This window comes from Xiphophorus maculatus, chromosome 8 (assembly GCF_002775205.1).
Source record: "Xiphophorus maculatus strain JP 163 A chromosome 8, X_maculatus-5.0-male, whole genome shotgun sequence".
Taxonomy (NCBI): Eukaryota; Metazoa; Chordata; class Actinopteri; order Cyprinodontiformes; family Poeciliidae; genus Xiphophorus; species Xiphophorus maculatus.
The window spans coordinates 25,502,759-25,527,632 of record NC_036450.1 but is presented as its reverse complement, the minus strand read 5'-3'; the positions used below and the strand labels follow the sequence as shown (position 1 = coordinate 25,527,632).

Here is a 24,874-nt window from a genome sequence, read left to right as displayed (position 1 = left end):
TAGAGAATAGCCCCAAATCTTAACATGTCACACAAGCAGAAGAAAAAAATGAAAAGTAACACAAATCAATCTTCTAAAAAAGACTTTAAATTGATATTAAATTTGGACTGAAGCATATGGAAAACCACAAGTGCCAGAATTCCATTTTCTAAAAACCCCTAAATTGATTTTATACCTGAGTAAATAGCATTAACAGACTTTTAGGACTGTGCTTGAACCTGGAACCCCCACAAAAAATAGTTTGGACAATAATTACAGCACAGGTTCCTGCTATTGTAATAGCTGTACAGAAGCAGATGGAAATGGTGACACTTGTTATTCCAGTGAACAGAAACCTGTTCTCAGAATGAAAATGTCTTAACGGGGTTGAAATATTCGGGCAAAGGAGGAGGGCAGGTTTCCAGAATGTGAACATAGACCTATAAAACAGATGCAACACTTTCAGCTACCTTTTGTCCAACCTGCGTCAGTTCAGAGCATTCACGCTAATTCCAGGATAGAATGATTGACATATTTAGATTTGCAGCTTAGGTTTTGAATAGATGAAGAAAGCTGCTTAAACAAAGACTGTGCTCCTCTTCTTTTCTTTAAAATCTAGAATCTGGGCAGTTTAAAAATTATATCTCAATAATTTGTAACACTGCTTATTACGTAATTATAGTCATGCTTTTAAGTTAGTATGTTTTCATTATTGAAATATTAAACTGATTTCAGTGATTCTTCTGTGCTGGAAAATACGTGCGAAGTATTTTCCAGATCATAACAAAATTGGCAAACTTTCCTGGGATTTTGTGTGGAATTTTCTTTTTTCCCATCTTCTAAACTATTTCCCCTCAAAGTTTCAGTCAGGAACCCCTCAGACTGACCTTCATCCTGACCTTTGAGAATTAAACATATACGGTACTAATAGGAAATAAGATTTAGTCCATGTGGTTGGTTGCTTTGTTATTTATTTTTCTTTACACTGGCTGACTGATTTAAGATGGGATTTTTTTTCTCTGAACTCAAATTGATGTTGATTCTTGCAATAAATTTCGGAACCAAACCTGGAGATGATCTTGATGATGGCACTCATCAAACTGGAGCGTTTGTCAGTGGTTTCTCAATTGTTGGTTGTATGTTATTATAACTTCTAATTTTTGTGTTTTTATGGCACAGAGCACTTTAAACTATGTTCTTGCTGAAATGTTCTATGCAAATACATTTGACTGATTGATTTATGCACCGCAAATCTGGAATAAACTTCCAGAAAACTGCTAAACAACCGAAACACTGAGTTCATTTAAATAAAGGCCAAAACTCATCTGTTTAGAGCTGCCTTTGATTTAAGAAACTTGGATGTTAATTAATATATTTGACGTTGATTCTTGATGAGTTTGAAGATTGCAATTGACATCCTTTCTTTTTTTTTTTTTTTTACCCCTCCAGGGGTCTTTTTGTGGGCTCTAGTGTCCCTTGTATGACAGCAGGCTGACAGGAAACGGGGAAGGAGAGGGGGGAAGACATGCGGCAAATGTCGTCGGGTCCGGGAGTCGAACCCGCGACGGCCGTGTCGAGGACTCAAGGCCTCCAAATACTGGTTGCGCTAACCAGTACGCCACCACGGCACGCCCCGCAATTGACATCCTTAAAGAAAATAATGCTTATTTGTTTCATAATTGGTTATTGTGTTGTTTTTATGGTGTAAATCACTTTGAACCGTCTTGTTGCTGAAATGTTCTACACAAATAAACTTGAGGGGGCGTGTTGTGGTGGCGCAGGGGGTTAGCACACCCCACATTTGGAGGCCTTAGACCCGTGGACGTCGCAGGTTTGACTCCCGGTCCCAACGACCTTTGCCGCATGTCCTCCTTCAAAAATGGCGCCGGCTCAGCTGGCTGCCTGCAGACGCAGCTCCCGTTGTGTGTGTGTTAATCTGTGTATAAAAAAAATAAAAAATTCTTGCTGTAACTGTGAAATAATTTCCCTGCTGGGATGAATAAAGTAATTCTTCTTCTTCTTTTGACTTGACTTAAACTGCCCGGAAGGAGCGCACACTCATCTTCAGAGGAGTTAGTTTCATTGACTGTGTATGACATTAATTTGATTGCTAGACATTAAAGTCATTTAAAGTAACTTATTTATGCCACTTTTTTGGCCTTAAAGAAATGCATCCCTTCTAATTCACAGAACAGATTCTGCAAAATCTTTATTCAGATCATTTTATTAACATTTATTCCTTCCACAAATTAAAAAAAGACAGTACAGGTTAACATCTGCTGAAAATGAGAAGATAGAGAGACTGAAGATCTCGGAGAACTTCAGTCTAAACTGATGTCAAACATCAGTATATTTCTATATGCATGTTACTCTTATTTAATACGTTTTTTTTTTTACACAATAAACGTGTGCTGGACATCAAACAGCGTTATCTGCATCATCCCGAACATATACATTTAAACGCTAACAAAAGACAGTAGTATATAACAAGGAGTGCGTCTCCTCTGCTCGACTCAATGATTGTCACAGCTGTATGTGCAAAACTGGTGTAAGGTTAAAAACGAGCTCAGTTTAATCTCCAGACTCTTCAGTGTAAACAGAAAGCAACAACACAGGAGATCAACTGGACTCAATAAATTCCCATGATGAAGGCACATGTGTGGTTAAAATACAAAACATCTGGCTAAAAAATTTAATTTGCTCCTTTGTAGTCAAAGTTAAACTAAAATCACTGCAGTTTGTATCCACTGCTGTCGTTGATGATGAAATGATGAGGCGAATAAAATAGATTATCTGAGATGACAACAGTGGGAAAAAATTTTGCATATTTAAAACGGTTACACATGTAAGCGGTTGATTGTTTTAACAAACCTGAAAAAGTCAGCGACCATCTTTGGCTGAGTGTTTTGTAAACTTTCCGTTTATGTAATATGGCGTTTTGTATCTTGTTCCATATCTGACTCAGCAGCTGAGTCAGTACAAGTTGTTGTTTTTTTATTTTTTTATTTTGGGGAGTATGTCAGTGCTGCTTGTCTTGAAGCAGAGGGGTCCGTTCATGAGTTGAAGTGCTCGTGCTTTCCCTCAGAAAGGCATCTCCTTCACAAGCCTGTGAGATGAACACAAAAATAAATTATTCACCATTCACATGATAAATTAAATAATAAATTTAATTTAATTTGCTAGCAGGTCTTAAATGCTAAGACCTGCTAGCACTCCTATGAGGTTCTGTGTAAAATACTTTGAACCAACTTTAAAGCTTTGATTTTTTTATGGCTTCTGCATCTTAAAATTTTGACTCTTTGCACACTTTAAATGTTTTCAGTCTTTTATTTATGAGCCTGGCTATTGTAATTCTAACCTGTTCTGAAAGCAGCTGGACAATAAGCAAGGGATTTCCTGAAAAATGATACATGGCAGAAACCTTAACAGAGCTTTTAAAGGGTCAGTATTGTGTGTTTTATAAGCACATAGAGTCATTTTATAGCACAATCAAGTAACTACATATGTTACCTTCAGTTATTATAAAAATACCTTATATATCAAATATGACTTAAAAGAAATATGACTTGAAATTGTGTCTCTGTCTCTGAAAAAAATCTTGCTCTTTCTGAAACAAATGGTTGCCATGGGAGATTAAAAGATTTCTAAAATATGCACGAAAGAATCCTGGTAACCCTCCAGTTGTGTTTTTGATGAGGGAATAACATTATAAGATGATGTAAAATTTTAAAAAAGTCCATTTTAAACAACACTTCCCATTTAACCATTCTTGGGATGAAAGTTCAACACCAGTGGTAGAATAATTATTAGACCAATTAACCATTAAATAGGTTGGACTGCTATCAGTTGGGGGCATTTAAATCATTTTTCATATGGTTAGGATAAATCTTCATCAGAGCAGACTGAGACAGTGATGTTATTATCATTCTCTGTTGTAATATTTGAGCAGGGGTTGCTTAATTTCCACAAACGTGACACAAGATTCAACAGGGATCAAACCGAAGCATCAGATGTGGAAAACAATTATATTGGATTGTTATCTACTCTTTATACACCACTGAAACACAAGGGAAACTTTTAACGGTGTGACAGCTGTACTGCTAATTTAGACCACAGTTCTACTACTGTTGTTTTCCTGCTGACAAAGCAGACAATCCAGGAGCGATGTTTATGGTCCTTGGCACTGATTGGCTGTTACTGCTGAGAACGGAGATGAATTGTATAAAGAGTAGATTGTTATCTACTCTTTATACACCACTGAAACACAAGGGAAACTTTTAACGGTGTGACAGCTGTACTGCTAATTTAGACCACAGTTCTACTACTGTTGTTTTCCTGCTGACAAAGCAGACAATCCAGGAGCGATGTTTATGGTCCTTGGCACTGATTGGCTGTTACTGCTGAGAACGGAGATGAAGAAGACTGTGGATGTTTACCTCTGTGGTCGTGCTAAGATCGTTTCCATTGTGCTTTTAAAGCATGTACAGGTATATTTGGTGTCTGAATTATTGAAATAGGCTGTTATAATCGTCTTTAGAGGAGATTTCCAGTATCCATGGATTCTAATAAGGGTCGGATGTAGTCAGATGATCAGTATTCTCTTTGCAAGCTTTGTAGGTGTTGCTTACCCGCTGGCGATATACTGTAATCAAATTTGGTTAGCATATACAAATCCAAGGGTATAAATTAAAGTCATTATCTTGCATCAGCTCCATTCTATTTCCCTGGAATCCCACAAGGGTTGGAGTTATGTGAGTGCATACTCTCCAAACTCAACCAATCACAAAGCATAGTCACAAAGTATATCTTGGGAGACATCTTGATTGATACAGTTAAGTAAAAATAACTGGCTTGATGAGCCTGGTCAATCATGTTGACCCACTAGTTAGAAGTTATGAGATGACTTTGTTTTTATACATTTCATTATTTTACCGCCACAGTCATCACACAACCTTCTGGAACCTTTGACCACCTTCAAAAGCAGAATTCAAGGAAACTCAAAGAAGTAGCATCACAGACATTTCAACTTTCCATTTGGTTCAAACAGAAATGAACTACTAAATAGTTTCTGTCTACATAGGAATGCTATTCCTAACCTTGTTTGCTTTTAGCCAAGAGCTAAAAACAAATCTAGTTTGCTTGCGAATGATTAGGTCAGGTCCAGTGTTACCCCCTGTAGAAGAGCTACTATCATGCAAGAAAACAGACAGCAACAGTGATACAAAATGAAATTGGGTTTTTGTGAACAACAAAAGCAGACATATTTATTTCCTCTGCAGGTGTTGGACATTAGTAATCACTCCCAATGTACCGTTTGCTACGTGTATGCCTTTGAGTGTGAACCTACCTGAATACCTCATACTTTTGTCCTGTGTTTCAAAGCCATGTGAGCCTTTACCCTCCTCACTACTGGTTGCCTAAAAGATGGTCAAATTGTCTTACAAATGGGCCAATTAGAAAATATCAAAGAAAAAAAATAGTGTTGTAATTCAGATAGAGATTTCAGGGATTGTCCATGCACGGATTATTTTCTGTGGGCAATTGAGTTTGTCATGCAGTGAATTACAAGGGCAGGCAATTGGTTATATCTCAGGCATGATTAGTTGGAAGTCAGAAGGACTTCCAGGCAGAGTGGTCATTTGGAACAGTCTATACATGAATTATGAAGAACCTCTGTATGTTAAGGAATCAACTGATTCATTTTGCTACATAAAAATTTCAGGCACATTGAAAGAGGACACATTTCTCTGAAATTGTTGCAGTGATTTAAAATAGTTATAGAAGATATGATGCACAAATTCTATTGGAGGATCATTTATGAGATCTTTCAGAGGAACCCTGGATCCCCTCAAAAATGTCTGTATTTCACAGAAGTAAGGACTGGCCATATTATTCCATTTACAATACTGAAACAGAAACTAAAGAAAACCTTCTGGCACCACTTGGTGAAATCCTCACCTTGTTGAACCCGACAACTGTCCATTCCTACTGGAGAGGAGGTTCAATGCCCAGTCCTTATGTGAATTATTGTTCGTACTGTTTATAAGTGAGCGTCTGAAAGTTTATTGCTACACAGTGAAATAAATATCCATTTATAATAAACCAAGCCTAATTATGGGGACTTCCAAGTTATCAAAAAGCTGCCATTGGACCATTTTTTCCATCTTACAATTTTATCTTTATCCATTTAAAGCCCCAGATTAACTGACAATCAAAAACTTGTGCAATGATTTGGAAAGAGAATTTTAAAAAATATGTTTCATATCAATTTGATTATTAAAGCTAAAAAGTCAAAGATTTTAAGTTGGAAAGCTGTTTCTCGATTTGGATGATTTGTATGAGGCGGTTGTACAAACCCAAGAATTCTCAAAGAATGGAGAAGTCGCTGCTCTATTACTAGACTTCTGGAAGCAAATGAAGAACCTTTGTCAAACATATTCAAATCTTTTACAGTTCAGTATAAGATTTCAGTAAAATATTAAATTTTGTTTTATTTTCCATGCTGCTGGCTGTCTGCCACAAATACGATACATACCACAGAAATAGTGTGTAATCTGTTATCATTACAACAACTAAATTGGAACTTTTACTTATTGACCTTCAAAGCTTTTTCATGTTATTTTGCAACACTACACATGACTCCTTTCATAACACAAAGGAATGACAGAGATAAGACTGATACTTTACTGATGGACTGTATTAGCTCGTTTTATCTGTTTTCGATCGTTCAGTGATGACGACATTAGTCTGCGCTATAAATTACTAATACAACTAAGAACATGTTCAGTAAAGAACACAATACCAAAGCAGAAGAACCAAATCTGCTCTTGTGCGTTTCCTGTTCGGCTATCAGCAGTCCAATCAGAGAGCAGCTGTGTGTAAAACACGGATGACTTTGACCTTTCTGATTAACACTACTGCGTAATGTCACCCACTAATTAAGCCATAACTGATAGGCTCTCATTTACGAGTTAACAATGATGAGATAAACAGGCAGGAAGAGTAATCAGCAGCAGCTGGGGGAGGGGGGTTTCAACAGTCAGCAACACTGGAGAGATTTGGACTTTTTACTCTCCTTGTCAGGTTAGTCAAAGCAGGGTTCATAGTTTAACTTGTAGACAAACAAAGCATGATCCTGGAAGGAGCAGGAGTGACTGCAAGTCTTCACTAACAGCTGTGATGGAAATATTTTCCTTTGTGGAAAACAATTCCCATAAATCTGCCTGTTCTGCATCTGGCTAAAACCGACAGATACGCAAAGTTGCTGAAGACTTATACTGTCCATCCTGAGCATATTGTGCATTTATGAAAAGCCTAATTATGCCATTGATCCTCAGTGTAGTCTCTCCTGCTCCTTTCCTCCATCCACTAGTTGGAAAACATGCAGCGAGCCACAGGCAGAGTGTCAATGGCAGCAGCTGGCTGTTGGGGATTCTTACCTTGACTTTGTAATACACCAGGACGGCCACTATGGTGGTGAGCAGGCCGAGGGCTATGAAGATGTACTGCATGTACTCCATGACAGCAGGGAGAATAACCAGGTTAGTGTGGAACGTAGTGAGGATTGGTCCATCAATGTATCCGTTCTGCAGAGGCAAAGGGGCAAAAGGGAAGCAAAAACTGTTTTACTTTTGATTTGGCTCAGAAAGAAATATTTCTGGTTGATTTTTTGCAGCATTTCAGGTTTTGTCCCATATTTAGCTAAATCTATCTTCCCATTTTTAAGAAAAAAAAAAACACTAACGAAATAAACACCCTGTATCCTACAACTTCTATTCACCAGCCCAAAATGACCAAAAAGGATTTAAAAATTTCTGAAAAGCCAAAGCTTTGCTCTGCTTCTGTTAGCCATAGAATTGTGCAAACTAAAAATAGGAAAATAAATTTGCTTAATGGAAACACACCAATTTCGAAAAAACTCACATTTTTCAATAAAACACTTTTGCACTGGGGGGGGGAAGTCCCTTTTCAGCCATATCAAAATAGATGCATTTCGCAAAACTGTAATGGAACAATGTATTTTGGATCACAGGTGGATGTTAATACTGGCGAAAACGACAAAGAAAACAACAGAAAGTAGCAGGGGGAGGATGATTTGGTTGTTTTTTTTTTGGACAATGTGCAGCTGGCTCTTCCGGGATTACAAATTTTGATTTATTGTTGTCATGATAAATTTCAGTTGCTGATTATAAAGAAAAACAAAGAACAAAACAAAACCGGCAGTATAATTGGAAATGTTAGTACTACAATTTTCTCTACTTTTGTTTTCCACAAGAGCATCGATAAATATTACTATATTCAAAAATATGACTAGATGCAGTTACCGTGTGCAATTTAGTGATATAAGTCAGACTTTTTTCCTGAAGAAACATATTTGAAATGGGAAGTTTCTCAACAACAGTATTTGTGTCTGAGGGGCTATGAATGCTGTGCCAAGCATTCGCTGACATACAGTTACCTGAAAAATAAGTAATAAAAACCATTTTTGTCACAATATAATTTTTATTGTTATTTCAATAAAAACGTACCACAAAATGTCATAATAAAATTCTTACTCCATGTCACCCTATCTACTTTCAAACATCCATCTATATGAAAATAATCTATAAAATGTGATAAAGTTCCTAAAAATAAATGTAAAATAAATGTGCTTTTTATAACATTCTAATTTATTGAGTGGATCTGTAGGCATCAGCCTCTCAAGATGCACAACATCAGCAGCTTACCTCCTCAAACCACAGCATGGGCATCACCACCTCAGAAATCTTTCCAGTTTCTCTACAAGGTCAAGAACATAAAACTTAAAACACCACTACAAAGAAAGCAGTGTTAGACAGATAGGGAGTAGTAACTTGTTTAAAATGACAGGGCAGGAAAATAAACCATAGGTGACAAAATGGACAATGTGATAATTCATAGGTCTTACGTAATTCCTGATATTCTCTTCATGTAGAGGTTAAGCTGTAGACGTATGGAGACATTCAGAGGGACACCTGTGAGCTGTACACACACACACACACACACACACACAAAACAGAATCACAGAGGGGGAATAAAATCCATGTGGATTTTTAGTCATCAGTAATTACGCAATAAACAGAAAGCTGAACAATGCTAATTTTCAAGGAAGCATTATACATGTTAAAGAAAAGGAGGAAATCCTTATGACCAAACCGGTATGGGAAACGTAAAGCATTTTACACAGAAAGCAGTTTTCAAGCCCTCTGGTGTGAGTGTGAACATGCTGTGAAGGGGGACAGATTTCAGCAACGACCTTAGCAAAGCAACTATTGCTGTCTATCAAACTGGGAAACCATTAGCAGATATCTGGAGATTGTTATTTAGAGTAGAGAAAGACTATTCACCAGTGGAAAACACTTGATGACAGTTGTAAATATTCACAGGGTTCCTCCGATACGCAGAAAAGAAAAACCAAAAAGCAACAGCTCAGGCTTCACATGGTTTAACTTCAGTAGCATAGCAAGCTGCCAAAGTTGTGGGGGGATGTGGCTTGTCTGGATAACCTGCCTGAAAAGTTGTATTCATTTCTGATCATTATTTCTTTTTATAAGTACTATGGGTTTCATCTTGGAAAAAAAAACTCATCTTTATTTTGAAGGAAACTGGAAGTAATGTGCTATATTTATTCGGGCTAGCTTAACACTAACTCACAGACTGAGAAATGTCTCCGGTTTCTTCTGTGTGGGTTGAAAATGAGGGGAATAGAGATTGGAGAAGCACTTTTTAATATCCTGATACCATTAGCAGCGTTTCCATTGACCATATACAGTAATTGCTGGTGGCTATTTGGCCATACCGAAATTGGTTTGTTTTGGAAAACTGCAATGGAAACACATTTTGTGCATCACAAGAGTCACGTGATCAACAACCGGATGTCACCAGTGATGCAACCCTCAAAGAAGAAGACCACAGTAAGTAGTTGGTGGATGCTAGCGCGGCATGTTTTTTTTAATGACATCACATGAGCAAACTTTCTCACATGTGACTTTAATTGCATTTGTTATTTAATTGAAACACCACAATTGCAAAATTGTGTTTTTTCGGCATTAGCAGAATATTGACAAAGTTTGGGGTACATTTGTAATGAAACCATAGCTACGTAGAGCCTATATTGTAAGCTTTTCTTGACTTGACAATAAGTAGCATATCACTAAGTCATTGTCCATTAGTCTTGAAAAGTTAGAAAATCATTTGTAAGGTTTTGAAACTCCAGTTAGATCAATTATCGCCAATGTAGCAGCCATCTTGTTAAAATTACTGCAAGAGAGCAGTGGCAGCTCATCCAGAAGGTCACAAAAGAAGTGAGAACAACGTTTGAAGCACTGCAGGTCTGACTCGATTCAGTGGAGGTTTGTGTTCATCAAAAAATGGCCTCTGAGCAAACTCCAAGGTCCCAACCCCTACTGAATGAAAGGAACACACAGGCTTGTCTATCATTTGCTAAAAAAAATGCACTAAAAACATTCTGCTGACTCACGACAGAAAATGGGACTGTTGGAAGAAACACTTTATGTTGCAACTGATGGAAGTTGCACTGGTACTCCTTCCAAACGCCCCAACAAACAAGATTCTTATGGCTTGTGACACTTGGAAGACAAATAAGTAAAATATGACACAGTTATGACCTGGACATTTTCTGGCAGAACAAACTATGTGACACCTCAGACTTTAGGCTCAAAACCAGACAACTGACATCAGCAAAATACAGGGCTCAGTCCTCAGACATGTGGTTCTGATAAAAAAGCAATATAAATCAGGGCAGATGTGGGAGTGAGGGGAGGATGATTAGAGGTAAACAATAGGAATGCAACAGGGGACCAGTGACAATCACCACACCCGACAAAGTCGACATGGATGTCCTGCTATTAGAGCTTTCCTGCACTTTAGCACTGATTATACAACTTCCTGAAACCTTCCGTTATCTGTTATTAAAGGTGAGTACTTTCCATTGTACACAAGACAATGAGTACAATGAGTGTTGTACTACAAACACAGTTGTAGTAAAACTGTTTGTTTAAGAAGATGACAAAGAAAATCAGACTTATATTCCTTTCATATGTGGACCTGCCTCCAGATGGGTTAAAAAAGCCGCTACTGTCTACTACCATCTGAGTGGAATAATTTCACATAACCTAAATCCTTAGAGAAACTTCCAGTGTCCATTTCTCTCATGTAAATGAAGCCAATGTTGAATCTTCTAGGAATTTGGTAAATTACGAGGAAAATATCGGAAAAATCTTCCTGATCTGTGCACAAGCTTTCCAACTATCAATAATAGGAATACACAACACCAAAACAAGTGAGGAAGCCAATATTGTCCAACATGCAGCAACTGAAACACAACAGTTTACTTTACACAGCACGCCCTAGCTCAAGGGTACATCCAACAAAAGCTCCCCTACACTTGTTCCTCTGTGAATGCTTGTCCAGCAGATGATCTCCCACTGCGATGATTCAACAACTCTAAGCCAAGATGTGGGGAAAATAAATATGATCCAATTATTCCCATCTGCCATGTCAAATTGAAATCATGAAAGTAGATTCGCTAAAGGGAAACACTGCAATTTTGAAAAAGTTTTTCTATAACAGGTTTTTGTGGTAAGATGAGATGGTTTCTCAGAGACATGAAAATAGATGTATTTCACAAAACTGCATTGGAGCCTTTTTTTTTTGCTTCATGCGAGTCACATGATAAACAGCCCAATGTTACCACTGGCGAAAACAACGAAGGAGTAGTAGCAGGAAGTAGGAGGAAGTAGGAGAATGATGGTTCGTTTTTGTTTTTTTCAGACAATGTGCAGCTGCAACCAACAGAGCTCTCACAGCATCACACAGTTCATAAAAGTTGTGTCATTCCAACATGTTTAATCCATAACTCTTCTGTAAAATTTCCAATTATAATTTTCCCAAAATGCAACATACGTAGGCACTCCCAAGTACAAGCGGCTTGTAGCTCCAGCGGCTGAACAAGACCCCAATGTCTCCTCTGATGGCTGATAATAAGTTCTAACACTATGGTTGAATTATGAATATAACTCATGTAACTGAGTTATACTAACATGAGCTACATGCTATTTTAATGACTTATCGCAAAATCAAGATTATTCACATGCACTTTTAATTTCATTTCTTATTTAATGGAAGCACAGGAATTGCAAAATTGTGTTTTTCTTGTAATGGAAATGCAGCTAGTGTTTTGTGGTGTTATTTTAGAAATATTTGCAAGGAGAAGCAAATGTTGCCCAGAGTGTTTCATTCATAACTCCAGGTCATTGTAGAAGAGGAATGTTTGAATGAACACTGACTCCATCTTCCCCGCTTTCATCTTTGCACACAATCTGCTTTCTTATCAAACCTGGATTATTATCTTTTTATTGGAATCAGAGAGTTCTTTACAATCTCACAAACAACTGCAATTAGAAGCAAATAGCCCAATTTCCAATTACCTTATCACTTTCCATGTCACTGTCAAAAGATAAGGTATATGATGTTTAGATGGGTAGGGTTAAGTAAGAGCAATAGCTGTGTTCTGCCCTATCAATCCTTGCATCAAGCATCAGGTGAGACAGCAGTGTGACTACCAACAGCCTGACTTGCAGGTTTATCAGCAGTAAAATTTAATGTAATCAGAATCATTTTCCTATGACACGTCCATGAGAGAAAAAAACACAAAAAGACAAATTAACTTTAAACCTCATTCTCTCTGTTTGTCTGCTCATTACCAAAATGCTCTCATGTTGACCAGCTACAACACAACATCACATTCTGATCATCACATGTGTCATTGTCATTCACTTTCTAATAGTTCTTAGATATACTGTTTAAAAAGCGCATTTAGAGACAAGTGCTGCAAATTTGCTCACACCATAAGCACTAGGACACAAGCTGCTGCTGTTCTGTTCAGTTTGTCTATATCAATGTGTGTCTGTCCCTATCAAATAAACCTAATAAGGCTTGGAAGTTAGAAATGATGCTAACTTCTAAAGTCATAAGAATGGTGCAATAAAACTTAATAATAGGATAAAACTGTAAAAGGGAAACAAATTCCTTATCATCTAAAGATTTCATTCATCTTCAGCAGCAAAAACAGGCCTGCAGTTGACCCTGACATGATTAGCCCATGATTGCAATCAGACTATCTTTGTCCAAGATCCCAGCAGCAGACGTCAAGGACATCAGAGGTTTGAATGTTTGATCAGCAGTTTGAGTTCATATTCCGGTAGCCTTTCTTAGGCAATTCCACTCGATTCTCCTGTCCCTTTGGTGCTCAGTCTTGGATTTGTCCAATTGGGCTAGATCAGCCAATCATCAAACAAAAGGAGAAATTGTGAACAAAATGTTGATTTTCTGCGCTGTTTTAGAATTGTAGTCTGCCTGTAGTTTTAGCAATGGCAGGGGAAGAAGTGAACAACGTTGTTAAATCTGTGCTGGTCACATTTCCGAATATTGCAATTAAAGTTGGAGGAAAAGGAAGGTATAAGACATTTTATTATTGGCAAAGTTTCTCCCCACAGAGTATGATGAAAGTCTAATTTTCCAGCTGGCTCTGTTAAGAGCAGTGGAGGTGGTACCCAATAAGCTTCATAGAGTAGCTTCCTTCACGATTGAGCTGGCACATTTCATACATCACGGCCAAAGGTTAACGATTGGGTAAAATCAGATCCAATCGTTCCAGGGTGAAACGATCATGAGTTGCAAATCATGAGTTACCAAAGAAAATAAGGATGTCTTCACACCTGACAGTCCAGTAGACTCGGTTTGATTGGGGACTAAAGTTGCTACATTTGTTACATTTTCAGCTGGTGCGGTTCTCTTCCACACTGCACTGTGTCAAACAAAACCCTTGAAAAAAACCTGTTCCCACCCTCACCTGTGGTGGCGCTGCACCAAGAACAACTGAAGGAAATGACACGAAAACTGAGATCTGAAGAAGATACTGAGCACAACTTCCTTATTCATGAAATGCAAACAAAAATAAAATGGTGTCAGATTTTAGCAGTTGTAGGATTTCTCTTTTTTTCTCATTTCCCCTGCCAGGGCTGGACTCACACATTTGCTTTGGTTTTATTTACCTAGAATGCCCTGGGCTGTAGTCCGCCTGTGCCTTTAAAGCAGTCTCTTGTCCTTCCTATATGTATTCAAACCACGCCAGCATTCACTTCAACCACTGAGGTTTGTAGGCGGACCAGAGTTCGCTTTTATGAGTCTGACTGCATGTTCACACCTTCACAAACAAAGTGTACTTTCTAGGCAAACAAACAACAGTTCTAGAGTGTGAATGCACCCTGAGACATATTTTTATTGATTTATTGATCCCTGGCATGGTACCAATAGACTCAGAGCCTGATACCAGTTTAGTGACCCCTGTCACTCCTGGTCTGATACATAGGGTTTGGGTTTCAAATTGTTTTTCGGCTATGACCCGACATACAGTATTATCACATTTAAATGTAGAAAAACATTTATTTTTCCTAAACATTTTAGATGTCATAATAAAAAGCATGTTCTCCAAATGTTTCATTGGCAGCACTTTTTAAAAATTTTATTCATGCTCCAAGGAGAAGTGGAGCCATCTGTGATGCAGTGCTTGTGTGAGTCCTTTGGTGCTCTGTACTCCTCAGTAGCCAAGTAGAAATCCAGGCACATCTGAAAAGTTTTGACTCAAATCCTTCTGAAAATGCATTTATATTGTGGGGGGGGAAAAATTATTTCCAAGCGCTGTTAGATAAAATCACTCATTCAGGTTTACATGTATATTGTGCACAATCCAGAGAGCTTGTGAAGTTCTGAACGAAAATCTCTACCAGGCAGAGTCAACACATGAGTTTTATACCAAGGTTGAGGGAAACAGTCTGGTTATGCAGATGTAGGAAAACAACTTCCAACCTTGTGTGTGTACAGGTTCTTTTGCTGAGAGTTCATAAGCATTTAATATAACATGATCAGCAGATGTTAACTTATAATAATTTTCCCACCACAATTTATATCCTGCTCAAATATTTTAAAATGCTTAGAAGCACATAATAATAATAAAAAAAGATCTCCCAGCTTCTCTTCCTCTGCAATTTTTACTGTTTTGGTACAGTCTTGATGGGTTTCTTAAAAGTGGAAACTTTTAAGTGCGGATGTAAGTGGGAACTCACAGGATGAATGTCAATGAAAAGGCCGTGCTCCTCTTCAGTGGGGTCAAGACCCAGCACGTAGTCCAGCAGCACAGGATCAGCATTAAAGAAGTGAGGATGAGAGATGAAGACCGGAGAGTCTAAAAATGGATAAAAAGAATGGTGCAGTTATTTCTCTAAACCACAAGGCTCCAACAACGTAAATCTGCAGCAAATATGCTACTTCTGCAAGGGCAATGTGCAGAAACCCAAACCAAATGTGAGAGCAAATAAGGATTTCAGCTCAAAAAATGTTTTAATGTCAAGAGAAGGAATCCCCTTAGAACTCAAAGGGGATGTTTAATTTAATTCAATTTATTTGATAAGGACAGCGCGCATTAATCAACATTACCATAATGTATGGCAGTGTAAGTATGCAGGAATTAGCACAATAGCTACGTTTCACCCTTTGTCCTAAGACAAGTGAGCACAAAAACAAAACACTTCACTATACAATTCACAGGACGGAACACAGTACACACAGTTCTATTAAAAGAAGCAAAAGAAACATCAACAAAAGGAAACATTTACACAAAAAGCAAGTAACCAACACATAGAACAGTATGAAAACAAGATACAAAACCCTTCACCATGAGACATTAAGTAAGTATTACTTCCCCCCCTCTATGTAAACAGCCTAGAGGTGTAAAGTTATTAATCATTAGCCTTCACTATGCTGCTGTAATTAAAAGAAAACAACAAAATAAAATTAGGCTTACTGCATGTACTGCTTACAAAGAAACAAAAAAATGAAGCTCAGAAGGCACAGAGATCAGGAACGTCAAAGGTAAATCAGTGAGCTTTGTAATGGTATGCTCTGCCTGTACTTACTGTAGCGGCAGCTACTGACGTTGAGCAGCCCAGACTGTCTGCAGGGGCAGAAGCCTTCATTTGGAAGATAATCCGTCCCATTCGCAAACATGGTCTTGGGAGCGACATATCGATACAGAGGGATGCCTTTCATCACGCCTGGTCGCTGATACACAAGCTCCAGAGATCTAAAATAACAGTGAAATTAATTACAGGAAATAAGAAGTTTCACAGAGGATGTGGAGGAAGTATTCCTACCTGCAGGCGTCTGGGCTGTAGAAAGGCAGAGTGGTCTCTTTTGTCATAAAAGGAGGCCACAGCTGCCCGGCTGTTCCATTGATCATGTTACACTGAGGTGTCCTCCAGTAGCTCAGCTGTTAAGACAAAGGGAATCCAATCAGGTAGGAAAAGCATCCAGTCATTAAAAAAAGTTAAAAAGGTGACTTAGAGTGCTAGATCAGGGTCTAAAACTGAAACATTTGATACATCTTCAGCTGCTGTGGTTCTCTTTCACACTGCACTGTGTCAAACCAACCAAACCGTTTGAGAAACCTGTTCCCCTCCTCACCTGTGGTGGCGCTGCAACAAGAACACTGAAGGAAACAGAACAAAAACCTCCAAATTTGACACTGAGTGCAACATTTTTCTTCCCAAAATGCGAATAAAAATGGAGCAGCGTCATATTTTAGCAGTTGGAAGATTTCTATTTTGTTTTCAGCAAAAGACCATGAGCCATTTCTCCAGCTAGCGCTACACTAGCTTGTATTTACCCAGAATGCCCTGCGCTGGTCTAGTTCACAAAAGCATTCGAACTGCAGCAGAGTTCACTTCAACTGGACTTTCGAGACAAACAACCTATAGTTTGATTAAACCAGACTTAACAGAGCTAATGTGAAAGTGGTATTATTTTTGTCTTACCTCAGTGAGGCCATTCCAGGAGTCGACTTTGTGGACGTTTCTGATGTCATCTCTCCCGGTGTGGATGGTGAATAGACCAGTATTGGAGTTATTAAACTGATAAAAACAAAATAATAATAAACACAAAGTCAGAACTAGAAAATAAGCGGCGCAAAGAGAATCGAGATGTAATCATTAAAAAAGTTACAGTCAAAATTTTAGCAGCATTTTAGCAGCATAGAAAAAAAGAGTCCTAAACTTTAGCATTTAAAATAAAAGCCTCTTTATTACTATATACATTTCCATTTGATTTATTTTTGCTCCAATACCACATCTGCTGTGAAGCCATTATCCTTTTACCAAAAGGCCAGGTTGTAGCAGTGAGATTAAGCGTTCCTTGTTAAAAATCTGCTACAAACACTGAGCAATGTGTGGTATTATCATTCTCAGTGCACCAGAGATGAACAATTCCATTTGGGTCAAATGTCGCATGAATTATTGGGCGTTTGCAATTAAATATGCAGAAGCCAAAGTGTGTTGGACAATCCAATCCTCTGATGGGGTAACGCAAGGCTTACGTCTTCTAGTGTCTTGATTTTATGAGCAAAAACAAGAAGAAAAACATACCCTGATGCAACGACAACATGGCTGGGATTCAAAGAGAAAGCCACCAATTGCCAAGAAGGACAATGCACTTTGTAAAATACTGTGTGAACAAGTCAGAGAGGGTGTGGTAGTAGTGTTTTAGGGACAAATAGATCTTTAAAGTTTCTGTGTTTAAACTGAGATAAAGTTCTCCTGTGCAGCACAACAGAATGTGTAGAAAAATGAAAGGAAAGGAAAACAAAATGCTCACCTCTGCAAAGAGGCCAAACTTTCCTGTGGACGGCAGCATGCCCGGCAGGTACTTGTTGAGGAACTCGACCAGTTTGCTGTCATAGCCCCACATCAGCTCTTCCACCGTCTTGGTCAGGAAGGGACCTTCCTTGAACGTCTTGAAGGTGGCGCTGATCAACAGCCGCAGTGCATAGGGCAGGTCCTCCAGCATCACCGATGCGCCCTGCAAGCAAGGGTTGGAGTCAAAACACAAAGCTCTGAATGTGGGGGAAATATTAAGGGAAATCTGAAAAGACTTTGGAGCACGCTCTCATACCAGCACCAACATGTTGGGAATGGTGATGACGTCAGACTCGTTCCCAACCGACATGGAGGGCTCAAAGAAGTATCTGCGGTATTCTCTGTAGGACACGGTGCTGTTGGGGTGAAAAGTGATGTTTTCCTTTCGACACTGCTTTCTGGAACATAAGAACGACACAGGAAGTGATCTAACTGGCAAATCTGTGAAAAAAACTGATCTAATCGGGTCCAGGAGGTGAGTTTTAGTGCTGTCAATCATGTCCATGTCCCCAGAACCTAAGGATAGTTAGTATGGTCACCCATGGTGGTTGATAAACATTTTCCCACATGTTCATTTTTTATGTTGTCACTGAGTTATTTTGTGTGTTTTTTAGGCAGACTAGTTTGAAGTAATTGCAGTGAGTATTATCTTGAGCAGAATTTGAAGACTTGCACATGATTTCTGACAAGGAGCCAATCAAACAGCCACTCAGAACATGGTCACCAAAAGTCAGGTGTTATTATTGAAAAGCAGCCAGACGTTTCAAGGTCCGAGTAAACCAATCATGAGTTTGACGACTATTTACTTTAACTACATCGTGCCTGATCAATGTATGCTGATTGAGTTGTGTTCCCAACCCCTGTTTTCAGTGGTTAATTAAAAACCCACATAAAAAAATGTAATTCAAGTTTTTAAGCAATGATTACCTGAGTAAATACAAAAAAGCAGTTTTCCTAAATTCTTAATTTTATTTAATAAGGGCAACCAAATCAACCTGGAGACGTGTGAAAGTAACTGCTCCCTTTTTAAATGACTTCGCAGCTTTTTTGTGATCAGTTTTACCTAAAATCACTTGGAAATAATAATAATAATAATAAAAAAACATGCATCTCTGTCAAATATCATCCCATTCATGCATGACAGGAAGTCACTCACTTCAGTCAGCAAAAATCTGGGTCACACAAGCTACTTTCGTTTCAAAAAAGTGCTAAACATCAACAGTTTTTTTTTTTTTTCAAACTCATAATGTCTGAAAATATCCAAATATAATCAAATGTAAAAATTCTCTCTATGAAGCCCAAAGAAATCTAACATAAACCTCAGTGGATTTCTTAAATTAAAGTGTTCACACTGCAAAAACACAAAATCTTACCAAGTATTTTTGGCCTAGTTTCTGATGCAAATATCAATATACCTAAAATTGATATACAAGCACCTTTTAAGCAAGATATAGGAGATTCTCTTAAGTCAGTAATTCCTTAATTTTGCTGGAAACTGATTCCAATGGCAGATTACTTTAATTTAGAACAGGAAAAATATGTTATAAGTAAAATATAACATATAACTAGTGGAACTAGTACTTTTTATCGATATTATGGAATTATTGCCAAGCTCCTATATCTTGCTAAAAAGTTACTTGTAAACTAGTTTTGCCTTATTTCAAGTGGACTAGACCAAACATACTTGGGAAGATTTTGTGTTTTTGCAGTGTACTCCCAAGGAACAGCAGTTCTCATGTTTGGTCCTGGATTATAAAGCGAGTTGAATTCCACGCATGCAACATGTAGAGCTAATGGGTATGTTGGCAAAGCTGCAGGCCTGGAGGAGTAGCAGTTCTGTACCTGTACACATACGGTCCTCTCTGCTCCACCATGGGCTTTTCTCCATTCAGGATCTCCTCAGGGTTGAGGACATGAAAAAAGTAGACGGACATGAAGAAGGGCACAGGGAGGTCCTTCCACATGGTGTAGGAGAGGTCATTCTTTGGATCAATGATGGTGTTCTGACATGACAAAAACGAGAGAGGGAGAAGGTGTCCTTATGGATAGAAAATATATTTTAACACAATCACTGCAAATAATTTAAAATGTTACTTTTGTTGATTAATCACACACAAAAAAAAACACAAACTGTTCCTTTAATGCAAGTTTTGGTTATTATTATTACAGTAAATAAAACCAAAATACAGTTAATTATGTATTTATAGTGTCTCTTAAAACGTCTACAACATTCAAACAGTTGGCCTAAGATGAAGAGGCCATTGTTCCCCTGAATGGCTCTGATTGGTAAACTGCCAGGGGGGAAATCTAATCATTAAATGCGGAAACGCACAAACATTAGTGGGGGAAAAAAAACAAACAATCAAAGTACATTTGACAAATACATAGGGATAATCTTGTTATTTCCTCATTTTCTGAACAAGCCAAATGTTATATTTCCTGCTTCGGTAATATTATCTGCTCTCTTTCCTTCAAATATTTTGTCAAATGTTCAGATTGTCTGAGGGCTGAAGGTTGAACTGCAACACATTTTCTTCTGAATAACTTTAACAGATTAAATGTGAAATGATATACTCAACAACATGTAGACATACATGTACCCAAGTTTAGTTACTTTAAGTTAACCTGGGTTTTTTTGTTTGTTTGTTTTAAACTGACTGTACTTGCTTTGGATTTTAAATATGAAAGCAATTTTGCACCTTAAATCTTCATGTTTTCCCTGTTTTGTCTGCGTATCAAAAGTCTTGGGAACTCTGTAGAAAATGTTTCTTTTTCAGTGATTAATAAGATTTGAAAGAAAGACCATGAAACTTCTTCCTCCTCAGACTGCTCCAAATTAGTAATTATTTTTGCATGTACTTAGCATTTAAGGTAAATTACGGTATTTCTAATCATAATCCGACTTCAAGTGTTTATTTATTATAAAATAATTGTTCTCCCATAAAACGTGATAAAGTTTCCTTGTATTCTGATGTACAAAGCTCTAGGCATTTTGTCCAATAAACTACGCATGTTTTGGCTGACAAGCATGCATATACGTTTGAATAAATATCCTTATATATACTCATGTATAACCATATTTTTTTATTGTCTATTTGCTAAGTGTTCCAATTATGTTTTATCAGAAATAAGTCAGAAAAATGTATATTTCCAAGTCCATTTATTTTCTAAATTAATAAATGATGGTGGAAGGTGTCCAACATTGGACAGTCATCTTTAGAAAAATCTTTTTTTTTTTCACTTGCAGTGCCACTCACGCTTTTTGTTGCTACCTTTTTGTTACAACAGTTTTGCAACAAAGTGTTTTTGCTTGTAGACAAATTTCAAATATGGCTTCACCTTCTTTGAACTATGTTTTAACTAGAAACATGGCCAGACCATAATCGAAAGCACTTACATTTGTACAAATTTAACAAATATGTACTACTGTATTTAAGATATCTTTAATTGAAATTTGCTAAAGCAGTCTTGAAAGTGTGAATAAACTCAAACTAAAGCTGCTGCATGTGGCCTCACAAAGCTCAGTTTTGTAACTGAGGTCTAAGGAAATCTTGACAGATGGCCTGATGATCTAAAACAGATCACGTTTTCTCCCCTTACGAAATAGATTTTTTTGTTTGGTTTTATAACCGTTCACTTACACACAGTCAGCTTTATTAACAATTCAATAATTTAATTAAAGCCCACATTACAAAGTTATTAGCGTTAAACAAGGAGAAACTCCATAATGTCCACCCTGAACACAGCTTCATATTTCTGCATTACTTTATTTAAGCTGATAAAAGTCCTGCGTGCGCCTGTTATCATGTTGCACGCGCGCTCTTCTGAAGTCCTTTGAGTCTCAAACTTTGACTTCAAATCCATCTGCAAATAAAAATACCGGCTGTATTTATGCTAAACGTCAATGCAAGAGCGCTCCTTACCTTTACTACTTGGTCATCGATGACTATTGGCCCCACAAAAACGAGAACGATACCGAATAACGCAGTCAGGACGCCTACTGCTATGAATCCGACTGAGACTTTGGATTTATTAACAGCCATCCTGACGCTGACAGGTTGACAGGGCACTGGCAGTGTTCACGGCAAAGAAGTAGCTTTCTTTGTCTGCAAGCTGTTTAGCTGGGCCACGACACGAAGTTAGCTGCCTGGAAACGACCTTACGGTGTTTCAACATGAGACGGGCGGCTTCGTTTCTGGTAAAAACCCGGCGCTTCACCGGCTCGCTCACTCACCTTTCTGATTAACGACTCAGGTCTGAGACCACGTCCCAGTATTTATGGTCTAATGGTGACGCCGCTACATCAGCAGCCGAGGATTCTGGGAAGCGTAGTTCCTGCGCTTCCCAGTAGAGCTGTGGATGTTTGTTTAATGCAAGGTACAACATTTTCATTGTTAAAATTTCAGTAAAACTCACTTCGTTCTTTATGTAATATATTTGAACAATTTTTTGGAGTGAAGAAGTTGGATATAGTTATAGATATTTTATACACATGCACACACAACTTTGAATTTACCTAAGATAAATTAGATTAAATAAGACTTTTGCAAGATCTGTCACAATAGCAACATTTTCTGGAAGATACATTTTTGCCAGTAACTATTGCAATAAACAATATTATTGTTGTTTTGAGACCATTTTCAAGTAATATACTGATAATGGCATAATAATGCAAGTTCACCCTCTCAAAGTCCACAGTACACACACGCAAGACTAATACAATGAATGCCTCCGTAAACAAAAGTGCCCTTCAATAAATATTATTTATCAGAATGAAAATCATCAAGTTCATCTTGATGTTGTATCTTAATTTATCATGTGATTCATTGCTTATTATTGCAACAGGCTTAACTGTGACGATGTTTGCAGGCCATTAACAAACTTGTAGCTTAATGCTGGTTTATGTTTGACAGTTAACCATGTTAATAACCATACACTGTATAACAAAAGTGACTTCATAAAAAAAAGATATGGGAATGTGAATTTGAATAGTCTATAAACTAAAGCTTAAGATTAAAACGTTGGTGCTAAATCAGCAACATAATAATGTTGATCCTAAGTCACAGCCATAGAAAGTTATAGATACAACTGTGCAATCCATAATGGTTCATAATTATTAGTTCATATGAAGTTTCACATCACCACCGAAAATAATTTTTTCCAACATTGGTATTAAATGGGACTAAAAAATTTATTTATTGATTTATTTTCCGTCCATTGCAAATTTTTTGTTTATGTGACAGCAGAATTTGTAGAGATCTACTGAGTTGTGATGGAGCTAAAAGCACTTATTTGTTTGTCTCTTAGTAAAATAAAAAAAAAATGAAACACTCTCTGCCAAAGTCAGTATCTGTGAAGCTCAAAGCATTTAGATTCTTTGGCCACTTAAAGATGGATCTGGATCAGAAAGCAGCTCATTTATTCTCGCAAACCAAAGTGTTTTAGGTATCCTGCACAGTCTTACTTTTAAAAACTTTATTAGAATTTATTATTCTGCTTGGTGTCTTGCTTCAAATAATTTAAAATGTAGTTTTTCTTTTCATTTACCTCTTGTAGGATATGAATCCTTAATACTTTCCACTTTTTTGCAGCCCCCAAACAATCAATAAGAACTCGTCAAAAGCAAAACTAAACTTAAACTTTTTTTTTAATCTCAGTTCCATTAAAAGGACAGCGTTACTAGTTGGTAGCAAAGGGATTTTTTTTTGTTGCATTCTTCTGAATTGCTTGATAGCTTTATATCCACTGTTTTTGTTTTAATTAAAATAGTTAACCAAAAATTTTGATAACAGTTAATGGTAGAAAAACTAATAGCAGATATCTGTTATAAATTATAAGTCAAAATTGTTAAAAGTTCCGTTTTCAGGTAAATTTGTGAAGTCAAAAATTTTGTGAAGACATAATGCATAAATATTAGCTGAGGTTTTACTGAGAATATAATATAAAAAACAGCAATAAACAGATTAGTCAGTATACAACATAGCTTACCTTCACTACTTGGTTCTTCATAACTGTTGGCCCAATAATTGCTGAAATTATTCCAAACATCAGAGTCAGAGCGCCTGCAGCTATAAATCCAATGGCTACTTTAGATTTATCAGTGGCCATTGTTTTGGCATCAATAATCAGCAGTGTGTGTGAAAATAAGAAGTGTGGCAAGTCTCTCTGGAAGTAAAAAAAAAAAAGAGAGTGCTTTGTCTTAAGCTCCAAACATGAACAACAGTGAAGTTGAAGGAAACTGCTGTTGGGCTGTAGAGCTTGTTTTATACTCAGCGGACCCTCCGCGGACCCCGCCCCACATCCTCAGCCCATCTCCATTTCAAAATCCATCCAAATTCATCCAAGTCACATTTTAGTCAGATGACTGCTGTAGCTGTCCATGTCTATTTTAGGCAACTTTGTTTGGAAGGTTTAACTAGCAGTGATAGAGTTGATGCCACTGTGAGTCTGTTCATTTGTCAGATGAACTTTGAGACACGAATTAGCCGGTGGAATAGACCCAAGGAGACAGGAGATAACTTGAGTACACCAACAAGTTTAGAAAAGTGAATCAGTCAAACACAAGGGCAGTTAAAATAGACTGCAAATACTCAGTCATAGCACAGCAGTCGGGGTTTCTGTAAAGCTGCTTTTAATCCTACGTATTTATTCCTGTTTGTTGCAATTAAATAGGTAAAGTAGGCATCAGCATGTATTTTCCACCCAGTAGTTCTGCTGGAATATTACTCAGGAACTTTGGTTCCACTACCAATGCAAAACAACAGGCAGGAATTTACCCCACTCAGCAATCTTTAACTGGATTTTTCCAGCCTGTCAGTGGGATTTATCATTTTTAATAACACTAGAGCTCAACTCCCCCAAACTCTGCCAAAATGTTCCGTAAACGCCCCCTACCTGTGGTCGCAAACATGGGAGTGGGTCACTAGTTAGAGGACATTTCTACCATTTCTGCATGACAACCTATCCACAGGAAATAGACTTCTGAGTAATACATCAATTCCCGGCTGTCCTTGCAAAGTCGACTAGTTTTACATGCACTGGGAGAACCTGCAAGCTTCATGCCAGGTAGCATTGCTAACAACTGCAATGCCATACAGTCCCTCATACTT

At 37.7% G+C, this 24,874-nt stretch overlaps 1 protein-coding gene across 5 annotated transcripts; it reads right to left on the bottom strand.

The window, feature by feature from the left end:
* Positions 1-2,196: 2,196 nt before the first annotated feature.
* On the bottom strand, positions 2,197-23,997 carry scarb1 (scavenger receptor class B member 1). 5 transcript variants are annotated; one of them, XM_023338398.1, is made up of 14 exons: positions 23,754-23,997; positions 19,608-19,768; positions 18,022-18,163; positions 17,725-17,928; positions 16,890-16,985; positions 16,230-16,345; positions 15,993-16,159; positions 15,144-15,262; positions 8,906-8,979; positions 8,706-8,757; positions 7,419-7,565; positions 6,336-6,383; positions 5,327-5,396; positions 2,992-3,085 (listed from the first exon to the last, which is right to left on the bottom strand). In XM_023338398.1, exons 1-14 carry the CDS (start codon positions 23,871-23,873, stop codon positions 3,078-3,080), a joined length of 1,524 nt encoding a protein of 507 aa, XP_023194166.1. In that variant the 5' UTR covers positions 23,874-23,997; the 3' UTR covers positions 2,992-3,077. The 5 variants fall into 5 exon arrangements, with proteins under 5 accessions (XP_023194167.1, XP_023194166.1, XP_023194170.1 ...); XM_023338402.1 differs by lacking the exon at positions 23,754-23,997 and adding an exon at positions 22,000-22,087; XM_023338397.1 differs by lacking the exon at positions 23,754-23,997 and adding an exon at positions 21,689-21,993.
* Between the last annotated feature and the right edge of the window lie 877 nt (positions 23,998-24,874).